Source organism: Prionailurus viverrinus, chromosome F1 (genome assembly GCF_022837055.1).
Source record: "Prionailurus viverrinus isolate Anna chromosome F1, UM_Priviv_1.0, whole genome shotgun sequence".
NCBI classification, from domain to species: Eukaryota; Metazoa; Chordata; class Mammalia; order Carnivora; family Felidae; genus Prionailurus; species Prionailurus viverrinus.
The window spans coordinates 39,158,465-39,184,846 of NC_062577.1; the positions used below are offsets into that span (position 1 = coordinate 39,158,465).

Genomic DNA, 26,382 nt, shown 5'->3' on the forward strand with positions numbered 1-26,382 from the left:
AGAGACGGGGTGGGGAGTGCACGGTCACTCCCCGCCCCCCTCTGCGCATGCGTCCTTCCCCCCTCGCCCGCTCTGGGTTCTACTGCGCAAGCGCCTCATTCATTACTTGAGTGGTTAGGTGTCCGCTGGCTTTGTGACAGGGTCACTTACTGGGACGTGACAAATCCTCTCTTTATACTCACCTGGTCTTTGGGCTTCCCTTAAATATTGAGTAAAATCTGGGTAAATAAGCCATTAAAGTTGATCATTCCATGTAGTTTGCTGAGATTTGACTTTGGTCTTCTGAATGAACGGGAACATTTCTGGCGGCAATGCGAAGGGAATCTGGGCCAGGCTATATACATCAGCAAGTTTTATCTACATTAGTTACTGCAACAAGAGACTACTTAAAGGGACATGTACCTTTTTGGTGTTGGAAAAAGATGGTTCTAGACTTTAATTGCTGATACCTGTTCTAATCATCGTAACTATTTACTATGTGGCAAATACCGTGTTTAAGTGCTTTAGAAACAAACCTATTGAATCATCACAATTCCCTTATGTGGTTGTCACTGATTACTCCCAGTGCACAACTGAGGAAGGTAAAGATCAGAGGCTAGTTTCCAGGGTCCACAGATCCAGGCCTGGCTCTAAAGCCACTGTCCTTTGTCATTACACTATACTTTTCACTCCGTTTGATTGAGCTTTAGATCTCTAGCTTATCCGTTCTAGTGCATTAGGCCATGGATATCCTGAAATGGCAAGGGAAGCAGAATATGAAGGGGAACCAAGTTACTTAAATAGGTAATGTCTTATCTACCCATCATCCCCATCTGCAGGTTTTTCTTCTTCCTCTGTCCTTCAGTAATTCAACATTTAGTAATTATGTAATATAACTAAACCCTGAGGATACAATGATAATAGGCACTTTGTATTTGAGAACACAGTCTAAACAGGAAGACATACCCAAAACAAATGACATGTGATAAAGCCAACCATGGGAACAAAGTAAATGGAAGCCAGGATTAGGGAATAATTCCATCTGGGGAGTTAGAAAAGGCTTTATCTAGGTGACATTTTAATTAGGCATCAAAATGTGACTAGGATTTTGTCTGAAAAGCAAGACTATGTCAGAAGAACAGTATAATACATGAACAAAGGTGAGAACACATTTAAGAATGGTTAGTAGTCCACTGAAGGACATTACACCTGAGGGAAGAGAAAATAGTAGAGGGGGGGAGGAAGATCAGAACGGTAGAGTGGGTCCAGAGCACCATGGGTCTAAAGTCATGCTAAGGAATTTGAACTTCATAATGTGGGAAATGGGCATCTATGGAATTTTAGGCCAGAAATAACTGTTCAATATTCACTGAAAATTTGCTGTATGTTAGGCACTGTAATGATGCTACATGTAATTGAGGAAGAACATTGATAACTAAATGGAGGGGCTAGACTGGAAGACAGGAAAAGAGCAGGGGTAAGGCTATCAGGAGGCTATTACTCCATGAGTCTGTGTAAGAGATAAAGGCTTGAACTAAGTGGTAGCAGAGGGAATACAGTTATAAGAATATATTTGGAACTATTAATGTCATGTACAAGCCAGAAATGAATTGCATGTCTGTATTGTAATGGGGGTAACACAAGATAAATGAGTTTTCTGAGGTGGGATAACTAAGGGCTGGTTGCCAGCGAAGAGAGCTAGAAAAACAGGAGGAACCCCCATATTAGGCATACCTCTGTGTATGTGTATGAGAAGAGTATGCAAGATTGGAAGAGTGGAAAGACAGCAAAGAGTTTTAGATGTTTTATGCAGAATATTCAGTTGTGGCTGCCATATAAGAACTCTTAAGTCAGCAGTAAAGATAGCCTAGGAGCCATCAGTTCTGAACCCCCACTTTTCCGCCTCCCCTGGATCTCTTCCTGAGAAAGGATGAGTCATATGTTTCATAGCTGTGGTTTGATCAGCAGGCACAATCCATCTGCTGAGGAAAGGTTGGCAGGGCTTCTTTAGTGAAAATAACTTCCTCTTTGGCTCCCCCTTCCTTTTGCTCTGGGAATGTCAGGATTTCTGCAGTTGTGCAGGCCTTCTGCATGGCTGTTTACATCAGGTGCCATAAATCAAAGCAAACAGAGAAAGGAATGGAGTGACTAAAGACCCTAAAATTCAAGTGGGTACTAAGTGAGCTCAAGACTGACTCCTCTTTATTCTGTTTGCTTTTCAAGTAAACTCCCAGTGTGAGAGGAGTCAATAAATACACAAATTCACGTAAATATTTTACTGCTGAGCTCCACAAGGGTAAAGGGGCTACCTCTTACCCACGTCTAGCAAAGAAACATAGTAGGGCCAGTTGGCAAACACATAAGGTGAAGAGGTTGAAGAGACAGGATCATACAGCCGATCTCTGCCTGGTCCCCCCCACCCCTCCCCAAGTATCCGCAAGACAGTGTTGGCTAGCCACAAACTCTCTTATAGGCACTTGAGACCACTGATTTTTAATATTTTCTTAAAAAAATACAAAGGAAATGAACTCTTTACACCAATACAACTCGGGGAAAGAGGAAAAAAATGGAATTTTAGAATAAAGGGAAAGTGCATCCTTGTTTAGGTTACCACATCCCCACACTCCCAATACCCACAAAGCCAAGAATTTCACTCCGTAACACAGGGGAGCCTTGAATAGTAGCTCAGAAATTCAGAAATGGTGGTAGCAAGTACTGGAACTAACAAAAGAGTTTTGGTTGCCTTGATTATTCTGTCCCAGGAAGAATAAAATCCACTCTAAGGACAGGTCACGGAACCTCCTAGTAGGAAAAGGACTAATTGTACCAAACACAGCAGTAAAAACCACTCCTTAGCAGAAGTGTGCCCTTAAAAGAACAGGGCAGTAATCAGGTAGCTGAATTTCTACGCTGCTGCCACCCCCACCCCACCCCCAAATAAATAGTAATGAAGTATAATAGTGTAGTAGTATTTGATTCAACACAGACAGACAGTGTCTCACCGACTCAAGGCAAACCTTGCCACGGAGAGATGAGCCCTGGCGGGAAATAAGACGATTGTAAAATCACAGGTACTTCTAGTTTGTTCCCAGGCATACCAAACTCCCACCTTTATTCCATCTCTGCTCATCCCAACATTTGTTCATTCTTACTCTGTCAATGCCAAGATGCGCACCCAGAAAGATCATGGGGAAATTAAAAGATCCTTCCAATAACACACCCTTTTAAGTCTTCCAGGTTATACCTCAGCGGTGTTCTAGGTTTACTCACGTTCCATCAAGTTCTGTTTACTTCCCTTATTCTAAACCCAGTTCTGATACACCAACCTTGTCCCTTAAGGCAATGCCAGGTCTCTCCCCAAGCCCCCCAAGTTTTGATAGGGGGCTTTCCCCTCTATTATCCTCCAGAATGGAACTGTGTTGCCCCTAGTTACCTGCAGACTAGGAAAGATATTTATTCCTGGAAAACAAGACTTGGATTTTACCCAGCTTACTCAAGTTGGTATCCTTCCAATCATACGCTGGATACTGTCCACATCTAGTAGGTCATACTCACCTTAATTCTCTGCAATACACGAGGCACAACATATATATGGATTCTCCCAAGCACATGACAGTGCTCTCTGGACAAGGAGAGATGGCCTGGCCTCTCAGATCCATTCAGTGTGCACTGTCTTCCCTTGAGTGTCTGTTACCCACCCTCCTCAGAGAGAACTACCAGCACAAAGTGGAGTGTGTGTCAAATAAGTACAATCATCACCACCCTGGTGCTTGTAATCACCCTGTGCACACGGTGAGAAATAGATATTCTGGAAAGGATCCTTGACGCTCCTGTAAACTGTCCCTTGGACTGGTCACTAGCTCTGGATGGTGCTCCAACAACGGTCACTTCTCTCGAAGAACACACACGCCAGCATCACAGCGCTGGGTTCCCATGGATGTCACTACTTCCCAACTGTCGATGATAGGGTCATAGCACTCGATGCTACTCAGCAGGGAATTCCCATCGTATCTGAGTGGGGAAGAAGCAAAAGAAGAAAATGAACTTTCTATTCCTCTCCATACAGTCCTACATTAAAGTTTGCCACTGGAGATGTCTCCCCCAACCCAAACCCTGTCTCGATCCAAAAATTCGGAATGGATCATGTTGTCCTGGATGCACGACGACTCTAGCCTGGCTTCCAAATCCTTACCCCGCAATAGCATAAAGTCTCCCGCGAAGCACTGTGGCCCCTACATAGCATCGTGGAGTGGTCATACTAGTGACAGTTGTCCAGGAATCGGTGCGAATGTTGTATGCTTCAACAGAAGAAAGGTGGGCTGTACCATCAAATCCCCCCACCACATAAATATGGTCATTCAGCAGGGCTACTCCTGCACCTTGGGGGGAAAAAGGCATAGTAAATCAACACTACTAAGCTTAGGAGAAGAATTCTAAAAACAAAACATGATCATTGGTGGCTAGCTGAGTTCTAGAGTAGCTGAGGGATGTGGACTAGAGCCTTAGAATAATCTAGTTGTCTTTATTTTCATTATGTTTAGAGAAAAGACAGGCAAAGAGGAGAATGAAACCAGACTTATGTTTTACATGAGTGAAGTGTACGGTGAAGAAAGAAATACAACTCTGATTTGTTGACACCCTCTTTGACTCCACCACCACTGCACATGTAAAGATTCGTCAGCACAGTCGACTGTCCTCTCCTTTAGATATGAATGTCTTACCAGAGCGCTTAGTGGCCATTGGTGTAACATTAGTCCAATGTCCTGTATGGGGATCATATTTCTCAACTGAATTTAAAATATTCAAGCCATCATATCCTCCTGAAAACCAAAGCAGAGACCATTTCAGACAGACTGGTAAACCCTCATGCCCATTCCCAGTGTGCCTCTCTCAGAGTGTTTCAACTAATTCTTATAGTTTCAGTTCTCCTTCAAGAGTTCCAATAATCCAAAGAAAAATCTGATAGTACCCTAATTTCTGCTTCCATGAGAAAGATAACCTCAGTTAACAGAAAAGATATTGGGATAGACTAGGGTTTTAGTTGAAAAAAGTCTATGAACTTCATTTTGATAAAAAGGGGTCCCCACCCATTGAGTTCCCTCATCTTCGCCTCCCAGACTGAATACCTAGGCAGTAGATCACTCCACTGGCCACAACTAGTCCAGCACCCTCCCGGGCGGTTTGCATATCTCCCAGCATGCTCCACTGGTCAATGTTTGGGTCATACCGCTCCATACTGGTATGACGCCTACTTCCATCAAAGCCTCCAGACACGTAGATCATATCTGCTCAGAATGAATGAATCACAGACTATTAGAGGATGAGAGATTTCTTTTTTAATTTTTTATGTTTATTTATTTTAAGGTGGGGGAGGGGCAAGAGAGGGAGAGACAGAATCCCCAGCAGGCTCCATGCTGTCAGCACAGAGCCCGATGCGGGCCTGAACTCACAAACTGTGAGGTCATGACCTGAGTGGACAGCAAGAGTTGGGCACTTAACTGAGTGAGCCACCCAGGCACCACGAGGATGAGAGATTTCTATTAATTCTTCTCCTTACAAATTCCCCACAAGTCCTTTAAATGTTTGGGAACAAAAACAAAGTGTTTTTTTCATGAGATAAGTCAATTAAGTCTTATCGATAAGGAAGACATCAGAGTTAAGACATCTAAAAAGAACGGGGTAAGATGGAATCCTTGAAAGCACTCAAAGACTTCAAAGGTGGAGTTTGCAAAAATATAAACAGTGCCAATTCTCCACTCGGCACACTGGAACTTGATTTACCAGCTCTGTGGTCAGTGTTGAAACACTCATGAATACTGAAAAGCTTTGGTAACATTAATATTTCCCAAAGCAAAAAGGAATATTTGACCTCATGCTCCTGCCAGACAACAGGAGAGTTATGAACCCTGATCCAGCCCCAACAAAACGGAAACACTGCCCTGCACACCAAGCATACCTCCTAGGGTGGTGGCTCCAGCAAGGCCTCGTCGGACATTCATAGGGGCTACAGAATACCAGACCCCATCCTCATCTGCTGTGTAGTCTAGACATTCCACCGAACTAAGGCGGGAACGGCCATCATAGCCACCAATTACATAGATCCGGTCATGTAGGGACACTGAGGCCACGTAACGTCTCTTACGAGTGATGCTCTATGGATTTAGGAGAGAAGAGGTACAAATATTTCAGTCATGCAAATCTTAGGCCTTATCTGCTGCTAACCTTGCTGTTTTTATCTATGTACCTCTCCTTCTTCACTGTGAACCCCTGGGACAGTAGTTCACCCTCAAGTGGCCTCCAAACCCTCTTGCTTGTTGTGATGCTTTTAAAGATGCAACCCTTCTCCACATCTGCCTCTCTCCAAGGCTTCCAAAAAGTTTAATGTCTTTCCATTATCCAGTGTCTGATTCCTTCCTGTTCCACTGGGCTAAAGACTGTTATCTTTCTATAAAGTAGAAAAGTAGCCCCAACTGCTAATCAAAGGGCCAGGATTCCAATATCCTAAAAGTTAGGAGGACCGATTAAAAGATTTCCATGTTCTCAGAACTATTATTGTTCATCCAGCACTGAAACAGAGACATACAAAGGGAGAAAGATATAAACTTCAGACTTCAAGTGAACATTAGTTCAATTGAACATAATTTAACAGAGTTCAGCTTAACAGAGCATGACAATGGAGCATGCTGGGAGTTACACGGACAGCTCAGGAAGGTGCTGAAACAGTGGTGGGTCAGGTAAGTTTAATTTCACACAGGGCGATTGATATTTCTCCTCTTTTGGAACGGGGGGCATTGATATTTCTGAAGTCTAATCTTCTAATCAAATGGTCAATAACGATGGATTGATTAATTGATTTTGAACCTACCATGTACATGACACTATTGTAAGGAGCATCTTACTATTACTAGACTTTGCTACTTTTAGGGCTGGATTACATATGATCTAGAGTCAGGGACTGAGGACATTTAAACTCTTTCCCAATGACTGGCTCCACCATTACTTACTGGCAAAAAGCTCCACTCCTGAGTCTTGGGGTCATATTTCTCTACCACGTCGATGGGAGACTGCTGGCTTCCGAAGCCCCCAACCACCAGAAGCACTTCATTGGCTCCTGAGGACAAAGAGAGAAAAAGATAGGTTACGTCACCATCCCAAGCTGGGAAACTACTCATAGGGAAACATAAGTAGAGACAGTTGTAGGATTTTGTTTTATGTGGCCCAGAGAAGCAATCTGAAATAGGACACTCATCACAAGGCTGCCTAAAAGGAAATTATTTCTTTCTGAGGCTCTAGCTCTTGAGGATCTGGACCTCTGAAATTAAAATTTCAGGGCAATATTAAACTCCAGAAGGCAAACTTGAACACACCACACCATTCCAACCTATCTACATGCCTCTGGCTGACATAATAAATGAGGTTCTAAGTGCAGGCAGGGGGCTAAAGGAGCTCCCTGCCCTTCTCAGGCTGTAAAACTCAAAATGGGAGTTTTTTGCAATGGGGAAATAACATTCTCCTACTAACCTTGTCTCAAGAAAGTGGAAAGTTGTGGTTTAAGGACCAAGTGGTAGGCTTTTTTTTGGTAATTTTTAAAATGTTTTTATTTTTGGGAGACAGAGCATGAGTGGGGAGGGGCAGAGACAGAGGGAGACACAGAATGTGAAGCAGGCTCCAGGCTTTGAGCTGTCAGCACAGAGCCCCACACGGGGCTGGAACTCATGAACCATGAGATCATGACCAGAGCCGAAGTCAGACGCTTAACCTACTGAGCCACCCAGGTGCCCTCCAAGTAACAGATTTTTAAAATTCTCTTCCATGAACTTTTATTTTTCCAATGTAGTCAACTATACGACCATGTTCCCTACTAATTCATCACAACTGCCAGGGAATCGTAACAGGCTTTTTTCCCCCTTAAATGTTTGTTTCTTTATTTGGAAAGACAGAGAGTTAGCAGGGGAGAGGCAGACAGAATCCCAAGCAGGCTCCACACTGTCAGTGCAGAGCCCAATGTGGGGCTCGAAGCCACGAACTGTGAGATCATGACCTGAGCTGAAATCAAGAGTCAGACACTTAACTGACCAAGCCACCCAGGTGCACCATCATAACAGCAGGCTTTTAAAGAAAGTCTTTTTCTCCGTTTTCCCAAAGAAGATATTTTGATGTCCTTTATATCTTACTCTCTCCCGTAAAGCCTTCTTGTATTAAATATCTCCTCCTTTGCCTCTTTTCAAAGAGCAAAGTCTTTTGAGAAAATCCTCTGTAAATGTGCTCTACTGAAGTGCATGGAAAGAATGGAGCGTTTTGTATGATTCAATTACTAGGAAGACATTTGAGAGACCAAGGCACTATTATAAATAACTGGACTTTAAAGAGTAAATGGAATACATTTCTTTCTTTTTAAAAAATGTATTGAGAGAGAGAGAGAGAGAGAATATGTGTGCACACATGAGCAGGGAAGGGGCAAAAAGAAAGGGAGAGAGAGAGAGAATTCCAAGTAGGCTCCAGGCTGATGGCGCAGGGCTCCAACCTACGAACTGCAAGATCATGGGCCAAATCAAGAGTCGAATATTTAACCAACTAAGCCACCCAGGCGTCCCACAAATGGAGTACCTTTAAACTGCCAAAAACAGATGCATCCCTGATGAAGTAATGGTTCTGACAATTATCATCAGTGGCTGCTGTAATCATTAGGTGAAAACAAAAATACTACTTTATAATGCTACATAGGAAGTATACAACCATCACCTATGAAGTATTCTTGCTAAAAAACTGAACCCAAATCTTGAAACTTACCAAGATTCTAGTGTAATCACCAGTTTACAGACAATACAGGGGACAGAAGAACACACTAAATGACACTACATGGATACAATCAGCAAAATCCAGAATATGGGAAATTCTAGAAGCCAAACATCTTGGTTTCTTAAATAAATTGCAAGGAAAAACCAAAGTAGGAGGGAAAAGCCTATGGATTAAAAGAGACTAGGGGCGCTTGGGTGGCTCAGTCGCTTAAGCGGCTGACTTCAGCTCAGGTCATGATCTCACAGTTTGTGAGTTCAAGCCCCGCATCGGGCTCTGTGCTGATGGCTCGGAGCCTGGAGCCTGCTTCAGATTCTGTGTCTCCCTCCCTCTCTGCCCCTCCCCCTCTCGCAATCTGTGTCTGTCTCTCAAAAATAAAACAAGCGTTAAAAAAAATTTTTTTTAAGAGATAAAGAGACAAGAACTCAATGTAACATGTGGACCTTGTCTGGATCCTGATTGGAGAAACTTAAGTGTTCAAAAGCAAAAACTAGGGAAATACTAACAGGTATTTATATCTGATGAAAATAAAGAACTGGTTGTGTTTAAGGGTGATAATGGTGTTTTAGATACATCTAAAATTTTTTTTAATGTTTATTTATATTTTTGAGGGCGGGGGGAGGGAAGGAGGGGCAGAGAGAGACAGACACAGAACCCAGGCAGGCTCCAGGCTCTGAACTGTTAGCACAGAGCCTGACGCGGGGCTCGAACTCATAAGCGGTGAGATCATGACCTGAGCTGAAGTCTGACACCTAACTGACTGAGCCACCCAGGAGCCCCGATATATTTTTAAAAAGCTCCTTCTTTCAGTGATACGTATAAAAGCATAATATATACGGATGGAATTATATCCTGAGATTTCTTTCAAAATAGGCCATGAGTTGATAACTGTTGAAACTGGGTGATGGGTACAGGGAATCATTATATTTTTCTGTTTCTGTATATGTTTGAAATTTTTCTTACTATCCCACACATAAACCATGAAGTTTAACCTCATTTAAGAGGACGCCTGTCTTGTATACTTGCCAAATAAAGTTAAATGGACCCTTTTCCAAGGTGAGCCAATAAGCAAGTCTCAGCAGTCAGCTCCTTTCAGAAAATCAAAGCCTTTGAACAAAGGGTCTTTTCATATTATGCTTATTTGATTTGTGCATAAAATTCCTTCAAGCTGGAAGAGGCCAGGACCACAAAGTATTTGTTTCTTCCTTGGCAGCACTATTCCCCTATTTACCCCTTTCTTACAGTACTGCTTCTCTCCCTCTGACTTGAATAGAGAAGGCAAAAACAATTCTATTCACACACATTTCCCTCTGTAGGTAAATAGGATACTAGTGGATGATATCTGTATGGCTAACACAATGAACATACTCCACAGCAACTGAGAGGCATTTTCTATGCTTTGCACATTTAAAAAATTCCCGCTGATTTTCAGCTGTAATTCCTGTTGCTTTATGTAATTCCCAGAAACAAAAAAACAAAAGCCTAGTATTATGCTAAGTGAAATAAGTCAGGCAAAACAGATACCATATGTTTTCACTCATATGTGGACCCTGAGAAACTTAACAGAAGACCATGGTGGGGGGAGGGGGAGAAGGAGAAAAGTTACAGAGAGGGAAGGAGGCAAACCATAAGAATCTCTTTAAGCACTGAAAACAAACTGAGGGTTGGTGGGAGGATGGGGGAGAGGAGAAAGTGGGTGATGGGCACAGAGGGCACCTGTTGAGATGAGCACTGGGTGTTGTATGGAAACCAATCTGACAATAAATTATATATTTAAAAGGCATTTTTAAAAAAAGAACATACTCATAAAAATGAGTTCTGAGTTTCATTAAATTCTAAGTTCCTCAAATGTTAAAAAAAAAAAAAAGCCTAGGGGAAAAAACCACTTTCTTGATAATATTTCACTCAGGCAGCTTCTGAAGGATGGGACATAGAAACAGGTAAGAAATACTTAGACTGTGTTACAAAACCCAGAAAACTGACAGTGCTTCCTCTTAGCTGAAAGTTTCTCCATAACATTCTGGGAACTATATGTTTACAGTGGAACTTGGACAAATGTATCAGCATGAGGCACTCAGGGATTTTATGGTTCTAAATGCCTGGGGTCCTAGACCATTGGTTCCAAACGTCTTTGTCATGAAGGACTCTTTTCATTATTTTCCCATGACAGATCTTGTGTGTGTGTTTTTTAAATGTTTTTATTTATTTTTGAGACAGAAAGAAACAGAGCATGAGCAGGGGAGGCACAGAGAGAGAGGGAGACACAGAATCAGAAGCAGGCTCCAGGCTCTGAACCGTCAGCACACAGCCCAACACAGGGTTCAAACTCACGGACTGTGAGATCATGACCTGAGCCGAAGTTGGACGCCCAACTAACTGAGCCACCCAGGAACCCTTGGGTTTGTTTTTTTTTTTTTTTAATGTTTATTTATTTTTGAGACAGAGAGAGACAGAGCATGAGCGGGGGAGGGGGGGGAGAGAGAGAGAGAGAGACAGAGAATTGGAAGCAGGCTCCAGGGTCCGAGCTGTCAGCACAGAGCCCAACGTGGGGCTTGAACTCATGGACCATGAGATCATGACCTGAGCCAAGTCGGACGCTTAACCCACTAAGCCACCCAGGTGCCCCAGATCTTGTGGTTTGAAACACTGTCTACCGAGCTGCATCTAAGTAATTAACTTGCTGGTACTGCTGGAGTTACATGTAAGTACCAACAGAGCTTTTGACAATATGAGAGCACCAGCGTTTTCACACTGAACAGATATAATCTTAATTTTTTTTAATGTTTATTTTTGAGAGAGAGAGAGAGAGAGAGAGAGAGAGAGAGAGAGAGAACAGGAGAGGGGTAGGGAGAGAGGGAGACACAGAATCCGAAGCAGGCTCCAGGCTCTGAGCTGTCAGCACAGAGCCCAACGTGGGGCTCGAACTCACAAAGCATGAGATCATGACCTGAGCTGAAGTCGGACACCCAACCGACTGAGCCACCCAGGCACCCCTGAACAGATAGGAGTTTAGTCTTTATTTAGACTGTGTAGCTTTTTTTTTTTCCAAAAAAAATGTTTATTTTTATTTTTGAGAGAGGCAAAGACAGAGTGCATGTGTGAGCAGGGGAGAGGAAGAGAGAGAGAGAGAGAGAAAGAGAGAGAGACAGAGAGAGAGAGAGAGAGAGAGAGAGAGAGAGAGAAAATGAATCCCAAGTAGGCTCTGCACTGTCAGCTCAGAGCCCAACTCAGGGCTTGATCCATCCAACCGTGAGACCATCACCTGATCTGAAACCAAGACTTGTTCGCTGAACCAACAGAGCCATGCAGGTGCCCCGAAATGCCAGTTTTTTTTTTTTTTTAATGTTCACTCATTTTTGAAAGGCAGAGAGAGATAAGAGCACAAGCATGGGTGGGGCAGAGAGGAGGACACAGAATCTGAAGCAGGCTCCAGGCTCTAAGTTGTCAGCACAGAGCCTGATGCAGGGCTCGAACCCACGAACTGCGAGATCCTGACCCGAGCCAAAGTCAGATGCTTAACTGACTGAGCCATCCAGGTGCCCTGCCAGTTCTTTTCTTTTTTTTAAAAAAATTTTTTTTTCACGTTTATTTATTTTTGAGACAGAGAGAGACAGAGCATGAACAGGGGAGGAGCAGAGAGAGAGAGGAAGCCACAGAATCTGAAACAGGCTCCAGGCTCTGAGCTGTCAGCACAGAGCCCGACATGGGGCTCGAACCCAGGAGCCGTGAAATCATGCTCTGAGCCCAAGTCAGATGCTCAACCAACTGAGCCACTCAGGTGCCCCCAGTTATTTTCTTAATACAGCATTGGGAGGTTGCTGGAGTGAAGAACATGAACTGAAAAAAAAAAAAAAAAAACTTTTTTTTTTTTTTTAAATTTTTTTTTTCAACGTTTATTTATTTTTGGGACAGAGAGAGACAGAGCATGAACGGGGGAGGGGCAGAGAGAGAGGGAGACACAGAATGGGAAACAGTCTCCAGGCTCTGAGCCATCAGCCCAGAGCCGGACGCGGGGCTCGAACTCCCGGACCGCGAGATCGTGACCTGGCTGAAGTCGGACGCTCAACCGACTGCGCCACCCAGGCGCCCCCCCAAAAAAAAAAAACCTTTTAATAAAAATTATAAAATTACTTTCTGAGGCTTAAAACAATTTATATGGCCACCAACATATATGCCAATTCATTCTACTCTCTGTAGCTGGATATTTTTTTTTTTTAATCTCTGGTGCTATGGTAGGCAAAAAAATTGTATTTATTGTTTTAATTCTTACTTTATTACTAATAAGACTCATTAGTAATTATGTCGCATTTCCCCCCTTATATTTAGTAGTCAATTGTACCTCCCCCTCTGTAAACTGAACACTCAAGTCTTTAGTGTTCCTCCCATGCATTTTTACTGGGCTCTTTACATACAAATAAATTTAACCCTTTGCTGTGGTTGTAGCAAATCTATTTTCCTAATTTGTCTCAGAATGTTGCGCATTTTCATTTAGTCAAATACACTACCTTTTCCTTTGTGGTTTCTTGTATTGCTTTTGCCTAGAAAGTCTTCCTCTCCTGGAAGAACTCCAGTGTTCTAATGTCTTCGGACCCTAACTTGGGGACCACTACTTTAACAATCTAACTAATGTGAAAAGAGCTAGTCAAAGGATTGACTGGAAGAAAGCCTGTTTGTTCTTTGCCAATGAATGGGGGTGGGAGGGACTTGTTAGATTTTTATCTTTCCAACGAGGAAGATATGTCTAAAACACCTGACAGGGAGTGCCTGGCTGGTGCCTGGCTGCTCTTGGTTTTGGCTCAGGTCATGGTCTCACAGTCTGTGAAGTTGAGCCCCATGTCAGGCTCCGTGCTGACAGCACAGAGCCTGCTTGGGATTCTCTCTCCCTCTCTGTCCCTACTCAGTTCACGCTCTCTCTCAAAATCAATACATAATCAATCAGTCAATCAATAAAACACCTGACAGAAACAGTGTGAAAAAGCACATTAGTAAAACTGAGGCATCTTGACAATGCCATGGTCATTATTTGTGGGGGAAGGGATTAGGAGTTGTGTGTGTGCTGTGGTGTGATGTTAGAGGAATACAGCAGACAGACTGCAAGCTTGCTAAAATAACACGGTTCAGAGACTACATTGCCATACGTATTAATCTTTAGCTTAGAAAAGGAGACTGTGACAAATTAGGAATTGCAATTTCCATTATATCTTCTGTGAGAAAGTAATGGCTAAGAGGTAAATAACTAAAAGAGAATCCTCACACATGATTTGGCAAGCTATTTTTATGTCGCTGTAAATTTAATTTCCTTATGCTGTATGCAGAAGAGTTATCCTGGTAGCTGGTTTAGCAACCTCTATGAATAGAGATGGGCAGAAGACATGATAGGCAGGAACAATTTACTTCCTAAGGAGCTCATAAGGAGATGCTAAAATAAGAAGAGGGGCTCGTGGGTGGCTCAGTCGGTTAATCATCCGAGTCTTGAGTTCGGCTCAGGTCATGGTCTCACAGTTTCTGGGATCAAGCCCTGAGTCGGGCTCTGAGCTGACAGTGCAGAGCCTGCTCGGGATTCTCTCTCTTCCTCTCTCTTTGCCCCTCCCCCACCCGTGTGTGTGTGTGTGTGTGTGTGTGTGTGTGTGTGTGTGTGTGCACACACGTGCACTCTTAAAAATAAATTCAAAAAAAGAAAAGAATCTACTTGGAGTGCCTGGGTGGCTCAGTTGGTTAAGCAGCCAACTCTTGGTTTTGGCTCAGGTCATGATCTCACGGTTCATGAGTCTGAGCCCTGATAGGGCTCTACACTGACAGCACAGAGCCTGCTTGGGATTCTCTCTCTCCTGTCTCTCTGCCTCTCTTCGTTCTTGCTATCAAACTAAATAAATAAACATTAAAAAAAAAAAAAAGGGAATTAGAAATAGCTTCAGAATTTCTTTTCTGGAACTTCTGAAAAATAACCTCAAAATTATAAGGGCATGTAGAATCCTAATCTTTCAAGATCAGGGCAATAAGCAAGTTCTCTAAGCAGGCGGGCACCTTCTCCTGCCAGTACAGAGAAATGCAGAAAATCTATCTCCAAAAAGTCTTCTGGTTTGCTGGTTCACACAAATTTTCATTGGCTTTAGTTCAATTTAACAAGCAGCTAGGAAGTGCTATTGAGTTCTCTCTGGGACACTGGCTCTGCAAAAAAGAAATGTTATCTTCTGTATTGGAAAGAACCTCAGTGGTTTGAATTTAACTCCCCTGATATACAGAAGAAATGGTAATCCAGAGAAGTTAAAGGACTTGTCCAGATTCAAAAAGCAAGTTACTAGAGTAATAGCATTGGGAGTCGAAATCAAAGGAAGCAAAGTGTCTTTTCTTCTGTACCAGATGATTTCCACTATATACTGGCTCACATAATATTGAAAGAATATCTATTTTTTATTATTTTTTAAATAACAAAGGTAACCACACATTTATGGTAATAACACAGAAGTATATAAATAAAACAACGGTAAAAATATTCTCCTGCAATCCCATCTTGTTAAAGGTGTTTATCCTTGCATACATATCCTTTGTTTATAATCATGAAAACATATACATATATAGTACATATATCGGAGTTTTTGCCTTTTTTTCCCCAATGAAAAGTACCCCCAACTTAGTATATACCCAGTTAGTCTGTCCAGCTACACATGTCTGACTCAATGCTTTTAATAGTTTTATAATATTCTATGCTTCAGTTGTACTATAATTCAGTCAACCATTCATTCTTCTTCAGATGGAATTCAGGTTGTTTCCCTTTTTTCCTGGAAATATTTCTTTTTTTTTTTAATTTTTAAAAAAGGTTTTATTTATTTTTGAGAGAGAGAGAGAGAGAGAGAGAGAGAGAGGAGAGAGAGAGAGAGAGAGACAGAGACAGAATGTGAGCTGGGGAGGGGCAGAGAGAGGGGGACACAGAATCTGAAGCAGGCTGCAGGCTCCGAGATGTCAGCACAGAGCCTGATGCGGGGCTCGAACTCACAAGCAGAGAGATCATGATCTCAGCAGAAGCTGGATGCACCAGAAGCTGGATGCTTAACCAACTGAGCCACCCAGACGCCCCATCCTGGAAATATTTCTATAGTACAGATTCCCAGATGGGACATAAAGAGTATTCACTTTAAAAAAAAAAAAGTTTATTTTGAGAGACAGAGAGACAGAGAGACAGAGAGAGAGAGAGACAGAGAGAGAGAGAGAGAGGAAGGGAGGGACAGAGAATCCCAAGCTGTGGGGGAAATAGGTTCTACTCACATAAATGGGTTAGAAAAAAAGCTTAGGGTGGAAAGTCACCACCACAGGGTGAAAGCGCCTAAGGTTAGCTAGCAAGATACTGTAATGGGATCAGGAGCAGCTCGTTATATCACCTGCAGGAAATTACTTTCCATCTAGTGCCAATGTACCTTGCGAACAAACTCCACTTGCTCCCCCAGACCCTTTGCTTCTTACACACACAAGTTAATGATTACTATCTGATTGTTTTCTTCACGTTCACCACGTGCAAGAGCTTGAGCGCTCAATAAATACGGAGATGAAAGCCCTGTTAGGGGCTCTTGTCTCCTCCCGGGCAATAGCCTCTTTTGTATTCAATTCTGCATCCGCTCTCTTGCTGGAAAAGAGAGAACTCCAGACTCATAGTGTGCGACACCAAGCAGGCTCTGCACTCTCAGTGCAGCCAGATGTAGGGCTCAATCCCACGAACTTTGAGATCATGACCTGAGCCAAAATTAAGAGTCAGATACTCCACTGACTGAGCCACTCGGGCGCCCGGAAATATTTTTAGTATCTTCCACTTCAATAAATATCTTATTCTAAGGGGCGCCTGGGTGGCTCAGTCAGTTAAGTGTTGACTTCAGCTCAGGTCATGATCTCATGGTTCATGAGTTCGAGCCCTGAATGGGGCTCTCTGCTGTCAGCACACAGCCCGCTTTGGATCTTCTGTGCCCTTCTTTCTCTGCCCCTTCCCTGCTTGCACTCTCTGTCTCTCTCAAAAATAAACAAACAAACTTAAAAAATAACTTGTTCTAACCTTCATTTCTAGACCTGGTAATGAACTATATTTTCAAATGTTCATTGTTCACTTGTATTTCAGCTTCAGTGGGCTACTATAAGTCTTTCATGCCAATTTTCTATTGTGTTGGTATTTTTCTTGTTGATTTATATGGTTCCTGGGGTGTTTTTTTTTTGGTTTATTTGTTTTTTATTATTTTTTTTGAGGACACTTCACACACAATGCTACATGAGTTTCAGGTGCACAAATAGTGGTTTGACAACTCTATACATTATGCTGCACTCACCACAAGCGTGGCTACCATCTGGGTATGGACTTTTTAGTTTTGTAAGATGAAAAGAGTTCTAGAGATTGGCTGTATAACAATGTGAAAAAAAATATATATATACATTAAACGTTTATTTTTGAGAGGGGGCAGGGGCAGAGAGAGAGGGAGAGAATCCCAAGCAGGTTCCGCACATCAGCAAAGAGCCCGATGCAAGGCTCAAACCCATAAACTGTGAGATCATGACCTGAACCAAAATCAAGAGTTGGACACCTAACCGACTGAGCCCCCCAGGCATCACTGAACTGTACACTTAAAAATAGTTAAGATGGTAAATTTTACCACAACTAAAACTAGAAAAAGAAAAAAAAAAAGGCTCCCACCCAAAAGTTATACAAATATTTTCCTCTAACTTCTGATATTACCATGGTTTTTCATGCTTAGTCCTTCAATCTATCTTGTTGATTAGTACGTATCCTTGTATATAGTATGAGATACAGACCACATGTTGTCATCCTGCAGGAATTAGTAGAACAGTATCATTTACTATTTCTTCTCTGAGTCCCCTTAAAAAAAAAAACAAAACAAAACAAAATCCCAAACAAAGCAACATCTCTGGGTGGTAGAATTATGGATGATTTTTATTTATTTTTTGCTTCTCTGTGTTTCTAAAATTTCTATGTTGACATATGGTACTTATGCCATCAAAAATATAGGGGATGTTGAAACATTATTACAAGATGTTAACTAACTTGGATTTAAATTAAAAGCATATATATAGGAGACAAATCATCATTCTACTTAAAGCAATCAGTGAACAGCTTAATTATAATTTAATACCTTGGCAGGCCTGAATCCACAGTCAGGGGAAAAACAGAAAGCAACAAAAACAAAATGCCACCCCATATATCATTTATAACCTACGACAGCAAAATAGGGAGGACAGGAAACAGAAGTAAGGTAATATCTGAGTCTTACCACCTGTCGGCTAAAATGTCAGGCATCTTACATACACTATCCTGTTTACTCTCCGTAACAACACAGTGAGATAAGATGCTCGGACCCTCACTTTAGAGGCAGAAGCACAGGCTCAGATAAACTGATACTTTACCCAAGGCCATACAGCCTGTCATTGGTGGGGCTGAGATCTGCACCTAAGCCTCCTTGCTAAAACAACAGCTAATGTGCACAGCACTTGTTATGTGCCAAGAACTCTTTTAACCCTTTTACATACATTACTTCATTTACTCTTCAGAACAACCTCTGAGGCGGGAGCTGTGATGATGCCCACTTTACAGAGGAGGCAACTGACGCACAGGGAGGTTAAGTTTCTTGCCAAAGTTAATACACCTAGTAAGTGGTAAGCTGGGATCTGCACCCACACCAGCTCCAGAGTCCTGGCTCCAGGTTCAAGTACTACATGTCACTCCTGAACTTTATACTATGCTGCTGCCTTTCCTTCCTCTTTTCATCCAGAATGAGAAAACTACTACTTGGTATTTGAAATAATTTCTAATTCACAAGACTCCAAATATCTTGAAATAATAACCTGCATAATATTTGACAATTTAGAAGATGCTTTTACACACTTGATTCCATTCAATCCTCCAAATAGTTATGGGAAATAGATAGGGAAGGTATCCTTGGTTTATAGTAGAGCTCAGGGTGGCAAAGTGACTTGTCCAAGGTGACACCCTTTCTAAAAGGTTAAAAACAGGTCTAAAACAGGTCTTTGTATTTCTTACAGAATGTTCTTTTCAACTACATCATGCCACCTGGCAAGGGGTAGCTGAAAAATATCCCTCCTTCTGCCAAGATGCCAGCTTACCTAGACGAGCCCTCGTCCTGGGTCCCTGCATCTGACTTCGCAGTTCAGGTCTCAGATGAAACTTCTTTGCTTCATCAACTAGATCCCTGCACTGTAAACTACAGCGGATGAAAGGCTGAAATACAGCAGGCAGTAAAGTGAGCCACAGGGGTCACGTCTTTAATATTATGAGTATAAATGGCACACATAAGAATTCACTTCTTGATATAGAAAACCAGTTTCTAAAGCCCTGTGGTTCCAAGAGGGCTGCTGGTAATAACTACGTTGCTGGCTTCCAGAAATGATTAAAAAAAATTTTTTTAATAGACAATATATTATTACATGGTTCAAAAATCAAATGACATAAAAAGATATACTGAGAAGTATTCCCTATCTACCTCGGCACTAGGCAGTAACTATTTTAATTAGTTTGTCTGTACATCCTTCCAGTGATTACACGAACACAAGTATGTAATAGCTAACAAAAATTTTAAGGGAAAACCAAAAGGCTACTGTTAATTCCTGGGATGACAGGGAGAAGTAAATCTTGCCTGAAATACTTTCCCAAATGTTCACAACACTGTCACGATGCCTAGGTCTCCCCTGATGGAGCTCTGTACTGGGCAGCTCTCCTTCGTAACCTAATTCACTCCACATCCTTCTTCACTCTACTCTCTGGCTTGGAAGACTGGCCTACGTGAACTACGTCGTAGGGTCCCCATGCCCTGTGACTTCTGGCTCTGCTCAGCCAGTGAGGAGCCCTAGAGGAGCTCAGAGGGAGAAGGGGAGTGAGGCCAGGTTCCCCCACTCCAGGATGAGTGGTGAATACAGGATTTCAGTCTCCTGAGTCTGACTCGAGAGTCTGGGCTGTGAACCACAATATAAGGAAACACACACAACGGCAATATGAATTGTTAGAAAGAAATTACAAATATGAGAAAGTGAGTTTGACATGTGACACTAATCAGCCTGCAACTTTTCTAATGTGAACTGGAAAACTGTGTTTGTAGTTAACTCTCAAAGAGGTCTGAGGCTGGGCCAGAGGAAGGAATGCATTCACTGACCTGGGCTTTACCTATGTGCTAAACAGCAGTGTTCGCCCAAAGTACAGTCTAGGTAAACAGGTGATACATATGGTAAAAACCGTGAAAACATACCACACACAAAGAGCTTGTGTTGGAGAAACACTTTTATAAATAAACAGCATAAAAAACAAACAAGTAAGTAAAGAAAAATAAATAAACACACACAGTATAACCTAAATTCATGTAAGAATGCATCAAATTACTTTGGTGTTGCGTTTCACAAGAGGTCAAAAATAAAGACATTTGATAAGCAAAGCATCTTTTTCAGGGCAATTTGGAACAATTTATGTTTGATAGAGAAGGGGACATTTGTCATCTGATGTTGCTTTCGTGAAACACAGGGGCATAGCAAACAAAAAGACAAGAAAACAGAAAATTAAACCATAGATTTCCATTTCCAGAAGGATAACTTGCCAACCAATTATCTGGAGACCACCTAGCACCATCCTCTCTGGCCCTCCTAGAGACGCTAACCAGGAGACTCTGTGCCTACAGTGAATAACCAATTTGAAGTACATAATACTAAGCTGCAAGAGATACTCATGGTTTTTGATCCCGTGTGTTTTGCCTGACTTACCTCAGCATCTATGACGTCTGTGATGTACCTGGGGGTCAGCAGGGGCATCCGGACGTACTGCAGCAGGTCAGGTAAGGATTCTTCTCGCTCCTTTTTGGCGTGCTTCACCCAGTTGATGACAGCTTCAAAGACTGGCTCCTCAGAATCCACCTATAAACGTGTAATTACACATCATGGAACTAACTCTGCCTTTCTCACAATTTCAAAAAGTAACCGTGCTTACTTTCTCCTTCCTGCGCCCCATCCCCTACCACCATTATTTCCTCTCTTCCAGAAACAGCTGAGCTCTTGGGAAAACAATCCTTTTCAGACACGACTCATTAAGACCAGCAAAAGAACTGCAGTCAAACTGGGTAAAAAAAAATAAATAAATAAATAAAAATCAGATAGTGCCTAATAAACCATCAGTTCCAAGTGGGCTTTTACTTCAGAATTGTTTCCATTCCTGAATTTTTTTTTTTTTTAAATTTGCGAGACAGAGAGAGAGAGAGAGAGAAAGAGAGAAGGGCAGAGAGAGAGAATCTTAAGCAGGCTCCATGCTCAGTGTGGAGCCCAACACAGGACTCAATCTCACGACCCTGGGATCATGACCTGAGCTGACATCCAAGAGCTGGACACTCAACTGACTGAGCCACCTACGTGCCCCTTTTCTGGTCATTTTTGAAAATTTGCAGGGGGAGGAGGAATCTGTTGCCCTATTCAAAATTTGCTATATATTTTTTAAAATACGCTCTACGCTCAACGTGGGGCTTGAACTCACAACCCTGAGATAGAGGTGCATGCTCTACTGACTGAACCAGCCAGGCACCTCCAAAATTTCCTCTTAAAACAACTTGTGTTTATTTATTTATTTTTTTTTTCAACGTTTATTTATTTTTGGGACAGAGAGAGACAGAGCATGAACGGGGGAGGGTCAGAGAGAGAGGGAGACACAGAATCGGAAACTGGCGTCAGGCTCTGAGCCATCAGCCCAGAGCCTGACATGGGGCTCGAACTCCCGGACCGCGAGATCGTGACCTGGCTGAAGTCGGACGCTTAACCGACTGCGCCACCCAGGCGCCCCAAACAACTTGTGTTTATAAGTGTTGTCTAACGACCGCCAGGATTGCTCCCCAACACCTCCACCCACGCCTGTGAAGCAGAAACTTCTCTTCTATCATTATGCTATAATGCTGCAGTTTCCAAAGAATTGTCAATTAGCATCTGAACGAATACTATTTATATATATATATATTTCTATATGTATAAATATATATAGAAATATATAATATATAATATAAATATTATTTATCAGGCACAATGCTTTGAGATGATATATGTAATTAATCATTTGGGGAACTTAGGTCTAAGCTTACATGTAACAAACTGCATAAGGCACAGCCTAAAAAACCTACATTGTATCCCTGCAAGAGCACTACATCTACTAACACCTAAGACCTCCCCAAGACAGACACCTACATATAGGTCCTGTGCCTCTTCCACCAGTGCCTAGAACGCATCTGTTCTGAGACCTTTCAGAATGTGACAGTGCCCAGACAGAGACACCATTCTGTGAACTTTTCCCAAGAACTGAAAACGCAGACGTTTCAGAAGGTTCATTCATTGGATGTACCAAAAACCTACTACGCGCCAGGCCCAGTGCTGGAAGCTGGTTATACACTGGTAACAAATGAGACATGAACCTTGCTTTTAAGTGGGGAGATAACAGGTAAGTTGGAAAAACGAACAATGCCACTTTGTCATTCTGTACTATGTAGGAAAAGTACAGGGGCTATGAGACAGAATAACACGAGATTTCCTAATTTAGGTTGATGGGTCAGAAAAGGCCTCCCTGCAGAAGAAATAGATTTCAGTATGATGGGTGAGTAGCAATTAGCCACGAAGAGTTAAGAGAGTGCTCCAAGGCAAGCAGGAGAGCACATGCTGAAACCTTAAAGCTGTACTGTCCAATATGGTAGCCACCAGCTACGTACGGAGATTTGTAATTACATTAATTAAAATTAAGTTAAGGGGTGCCTGGGTGGCTCAGTTGGTTGAGTGTTCAACTCTTGATTTCAGTTCAGGTCATGATCCCAGGGTCGTGGGATGGAGCCCGGTGTTGGGCTCCGTGCCCTTCTGCTCCACTCCCCTGCTTGCTCTGTTAAAAAAAAAAAAAAAAAAATTAAGTGGGGCGCCTGGGTAGCTCAGTCAGTTAAGCGTCTGACTTCAGCTCAGCTCATGATCTCACAGCTTGTGAGTTCCAAGTCCCGCATCGGGCTCTGTGCTGACAGCTCGGAGCCTGGAGCCCGCTTTGGATTCTGTGTCTCCCTCTCTCTCTTCCTCCCCTGCTCATATTGTCTCTCTCTCAAAAATTAAATAAACGTTAAAAAAATTTTAAGTTAAATTAAAAACTCAGCTGCTCAGTCACACCAGCCACATTTGAAGGGCTCAACAGCCATGTGTGCCTAGCAAACTGGACAACACAATCTTAGAGCAAAAAAGAACACAGTTTGAGAAATGATACAAGGCTGGTGTAGTAGAAGGGATGAGGCAGGGGAAGAATGGTAAAAGATCAAACTGGAGAGGTTAACAAGGGCCAGCTCAGAGAGAGCGTTAGAAGACTGGAATTTACTCTAACAGCAATGGGAACCCATGAAAAGGTTTCAAGCAAGCTTGGGATATGATCATATCGATGTTCTGTAAAGATCACCCTGACCAGCATGGGTAGAACAGATTAGAAGGGCCAAGAGCTGGGACACCAGCTGGCACATTAGGCAAATGGTGATGGGTACTTAAGCCATAGCAGTGGTGACTGAAATTTATGCACCAAATTTATGGGAGGTGAAACTAACCCAGCCTGCTGATGGATTAGAGGCAGGGAAGTACACAGAAGGGTGCCCACAATTTAAACAAAAAAAAAAAAAGACAAGCTAACAATTGTAAACAGCTCCATGCTAGGCTCTAACACATTCTAGGTTTAAATTAGATACATCAGTTTATAATGGGGTTTTTCAATCATGAGCAGCGACCCTTGATCTTACTGAAGAGAGAATAAACTAGACTTGCAGAGAAACAGCTAAACTGGGAGGAAAAAAACCTTCAAATTAATGTTTCACTATGGAGAAAAATTTCCCCATAATAAATTTTCAGAGAACTATTTTATGTATCAGGCACTGATATTCTTTTTTATTATTATTATTATTTTTTTTAACGTTTATTTTTGAGACAGAGAGAGACACAGCACGAACGGGGGAGGGTCAGAGAGAGGGGGAGACACAGAATCCGAAACAGGCTCCAGGCTCTGAGCTGTCAGCACAGAGCCCGATGCGGGGCTCGAACTCACAGACCATGAGATCGTGACCTGAGCCGAAGTCAGACACGTAACTGTAACGGACTGAGCCACCCAGGCGCCCCAAGGCACTGATATTCTTATTTAATGATCAGAATGACCTCATGCACTAAGTAGGACTATTATCTACAGGAGAGGAAACTGAAGATTACTGGTTAGGTTAACACGTGCCACACAGCCAAAATAAACCCCACCCTGATTCTAAAGCCCATGTTGTTTTAACCAGTACAACATACTGCTTCTGTGTTAAGTAGGATCGTTTTATATAATTAAGAAGTATTAGCTGGGGAGTTAGACATCTGGTTCCTCTTTCTGGCTGGAATACAGAAGAGAAACAATGTGCCACTTGCTGTCTTTCCAGAAAAAAAAGACAGTCTTTACAGACACTGAGGGAAGAGTTCTCAAACTCTTTTCATCTGAGTTTCTGAATAAAAAAGTTTTTTGCTCTCCCTATTCCATTTAGTTTTATTCCAAAGTATATATAGTTCTATGACTACATATGACTTCTGTAACTGCTTGCTGATTTGGTCAATTAGAAACTAACTAGGCAACCAGCTCATAGTTTCATGGAACAGAACAGAATCTGGAGCCAGACTGCTCAGATATGAGGCCTGGCTCTGCCACTTATTAGCTCCAGTATGACGCTTACCCTCGAAGCATCAGTTTCTTTCTCTGAAAAATGGGGACAGTTTTGACAACTACATAAGATAAAATATACCAAGAATGGTGCCATTAAAATGAAAAGTCCAGAGTATAGTAATTTTTTATCTGTTGTGTTCACAATTGGATTGCTGGCACCCAGAACCGTTCTGGGCACAAAGTGCCCAATAAATATTCAATAAAGGACACCAATAGTAAATGCTGAGTAAGTTTTAGCAATTTTGTTATGTGCAGTGAACTTTAAGTCTATATTGTTCACGCTATTTACTGCATTTCCTAATGCATGGTTAAATCAAGAAAAATCAAGATATTCTAGCAAATTACCAACTTCCCAAGTCTGAAGAATGTGCCATTTGTCTACACCTGGCATTTCAGTGCATGGACACAATGTTCTACCACAGCAAGAGTGAGAACAAAACTTGAGCAAATATTTGTCTCAGTAACACTTGTAACACCAGCTTCTCTGGACTAATAGGTCAAACTGGAAAAATGATTCCTCTTTATTTTGGAAACAATGTCACCAATGTACCTTAATAAATTTTCCCTCATAAGTCCGTAGGGGAAGGCAAAAAGAAAAAGTTGGCTAAAATATGATAAATATTCTTAAGATCTTATTATATTACATGAAAATTCTACTTTTAACAAAATAAATCAGAGAGTTATCATTTGGTTTATGAAAGTAAACTATAGGATTTCTTTAGCAAATTTCTTCTACATCATTTACTTTTTAAAGTTTTATTTATTTATTTTAATGTTTATTTAGTTTTTTTTTTTAATGTTTTTTAAACATTTATTTATTTTTGAGACAGAGAGAGACAGAGCATGAACGGGGGAGGGGCAGAGAGAGAGGGAGACACAGAATCTGAAGCAGGCTCCAGGCTCTGAGCCGTCAGCCCAGAGCCCGACGCGAGGCTTGAACTCACGGACTGCGAGATCGTGACCTGAGTTGAAGTCGGACGCTTAACCGACTGAGCCACCCAGGCGCCCCAATGTTTATTTAGTTTAGAGAGAGAGAGAGACACAGACACACACACAGAGTATGAGCGGGGGAGGGGCAGAGAGAGAGAGGCAGACACAGAATCTGAAGCAGGCTCCAGGCTCTGAGCTGTCAGCACAAGCTCGCCGCGGGGCTCAAACTCACAAACTATGAGATCATGACCTAAGCCCAAGTCAGATGCTTAACCACCTGAGCCACCTAAGCACCCCCAGCTTCTATAGCATTTAGAATATTAATCAGATTTTGATTCCTTCCCAATATATCTCTTGTTTAAATTGAGGTGCCACTAACTTCCGGGAATCCACTAATTCAAAATTTATCTGAGCAGAGTGGGAGGAAAACAAATGAACTCTTAGCCTTCCTAGAGAAGTGAATTTCTCCTGACGAGGGGAAACAATTGTCACTCTAATTGTTAGCCTAACTACAGACCTCTGTGCAATAAAAACTCTGCTGGCTACTGGCACTATGACTTAGCATCAGGATTACCTAAGATCCTTCTTGCTGGGCCAAGTGACTGAACCCTTGCCTGTGCCCAGGTGGCTTCCCCTCTGCTGGGTGAAACACACCTCCTTCAAGACGCAGTTCGTATGTTCCTTCTCCCCACTCCCTCATTACCCGCCCCCCCCCTCCCCCCATTAGGCACTTATGATCTGCCTCCTGTTTACGGTTTCCAACCTTTTTTTCCACTTCTTTTTGATCCACTTCCTTTTTGGTCTAATTTAAATGTAAAAGGTTTACTCTTCTTTCTTCTAATTTCTTCACTTTGAATAACCTCATTATTCTCACTATATTCTATTAAGTTTTGTCTTTCTCTGTCTCTACCACTATGTTGTGAATTACTGAAAACAAGGACTGTATCTTACTCACT

At 42.2% G+C, this 26,382-nt stretch overlaps 1 protein-coding gene across 2 annotated transcripts in view; it reads right to left on the reverse strand.

Moving 5' to 3' along the window:
• Nucleotides 1-2,455: 2,455 nt before the first annotated feature.
• Nucleotides 2,456-26,382, reverse strand: part of KLHL12 (kelch like family member 12) — a 33,016-nt gene continuing 9,089 nt past the window's right edge. For both annotated transcript variants that reach the window (XM_047841035.1, XM_047841036.1), the window contains exons 5-12: nucleotides 20,530-20,679; nucleotides 18,889-19,003; nucleotides 6,984-7,090; nucleotides 5,936-6,131; nucleotides 5,106-5,264; nucleotides 4,701-4,799; nucleotides 4,172-4,358; nucleotides 2,456-3,990 (exon numbers count right to left, since the gene is read on the reverse strand). In XM_047841035.1, coding sequence (XP_047696991.1) covers nucleotides 3,864-3,990; nucleotides 4,172-4,358; nucleotides 4,701-4,799; nucleotides 5,106-5,264; nucleotides 5,936-6,131; nucleotides 6,984-7,090; nucleotides 18,889-19,003; nucleotides 20,530-20,679 — 1,140 coding nt within the window. In that variant the 3' untranslated portion in view covers nucleotides 2,456-3,863. The remainder of the gene's footprint in view (nucleotides 3,991-4,171; nucleotides 4,359-4,700; nucleotides 4,800-5,105; nucleotides 5,265-5,935; nucleotides 6,132-6,983; nucleotides 7,091-18,888; nucleotides 19,004-20,529; nucleotides 20,680-26,382) is intronic.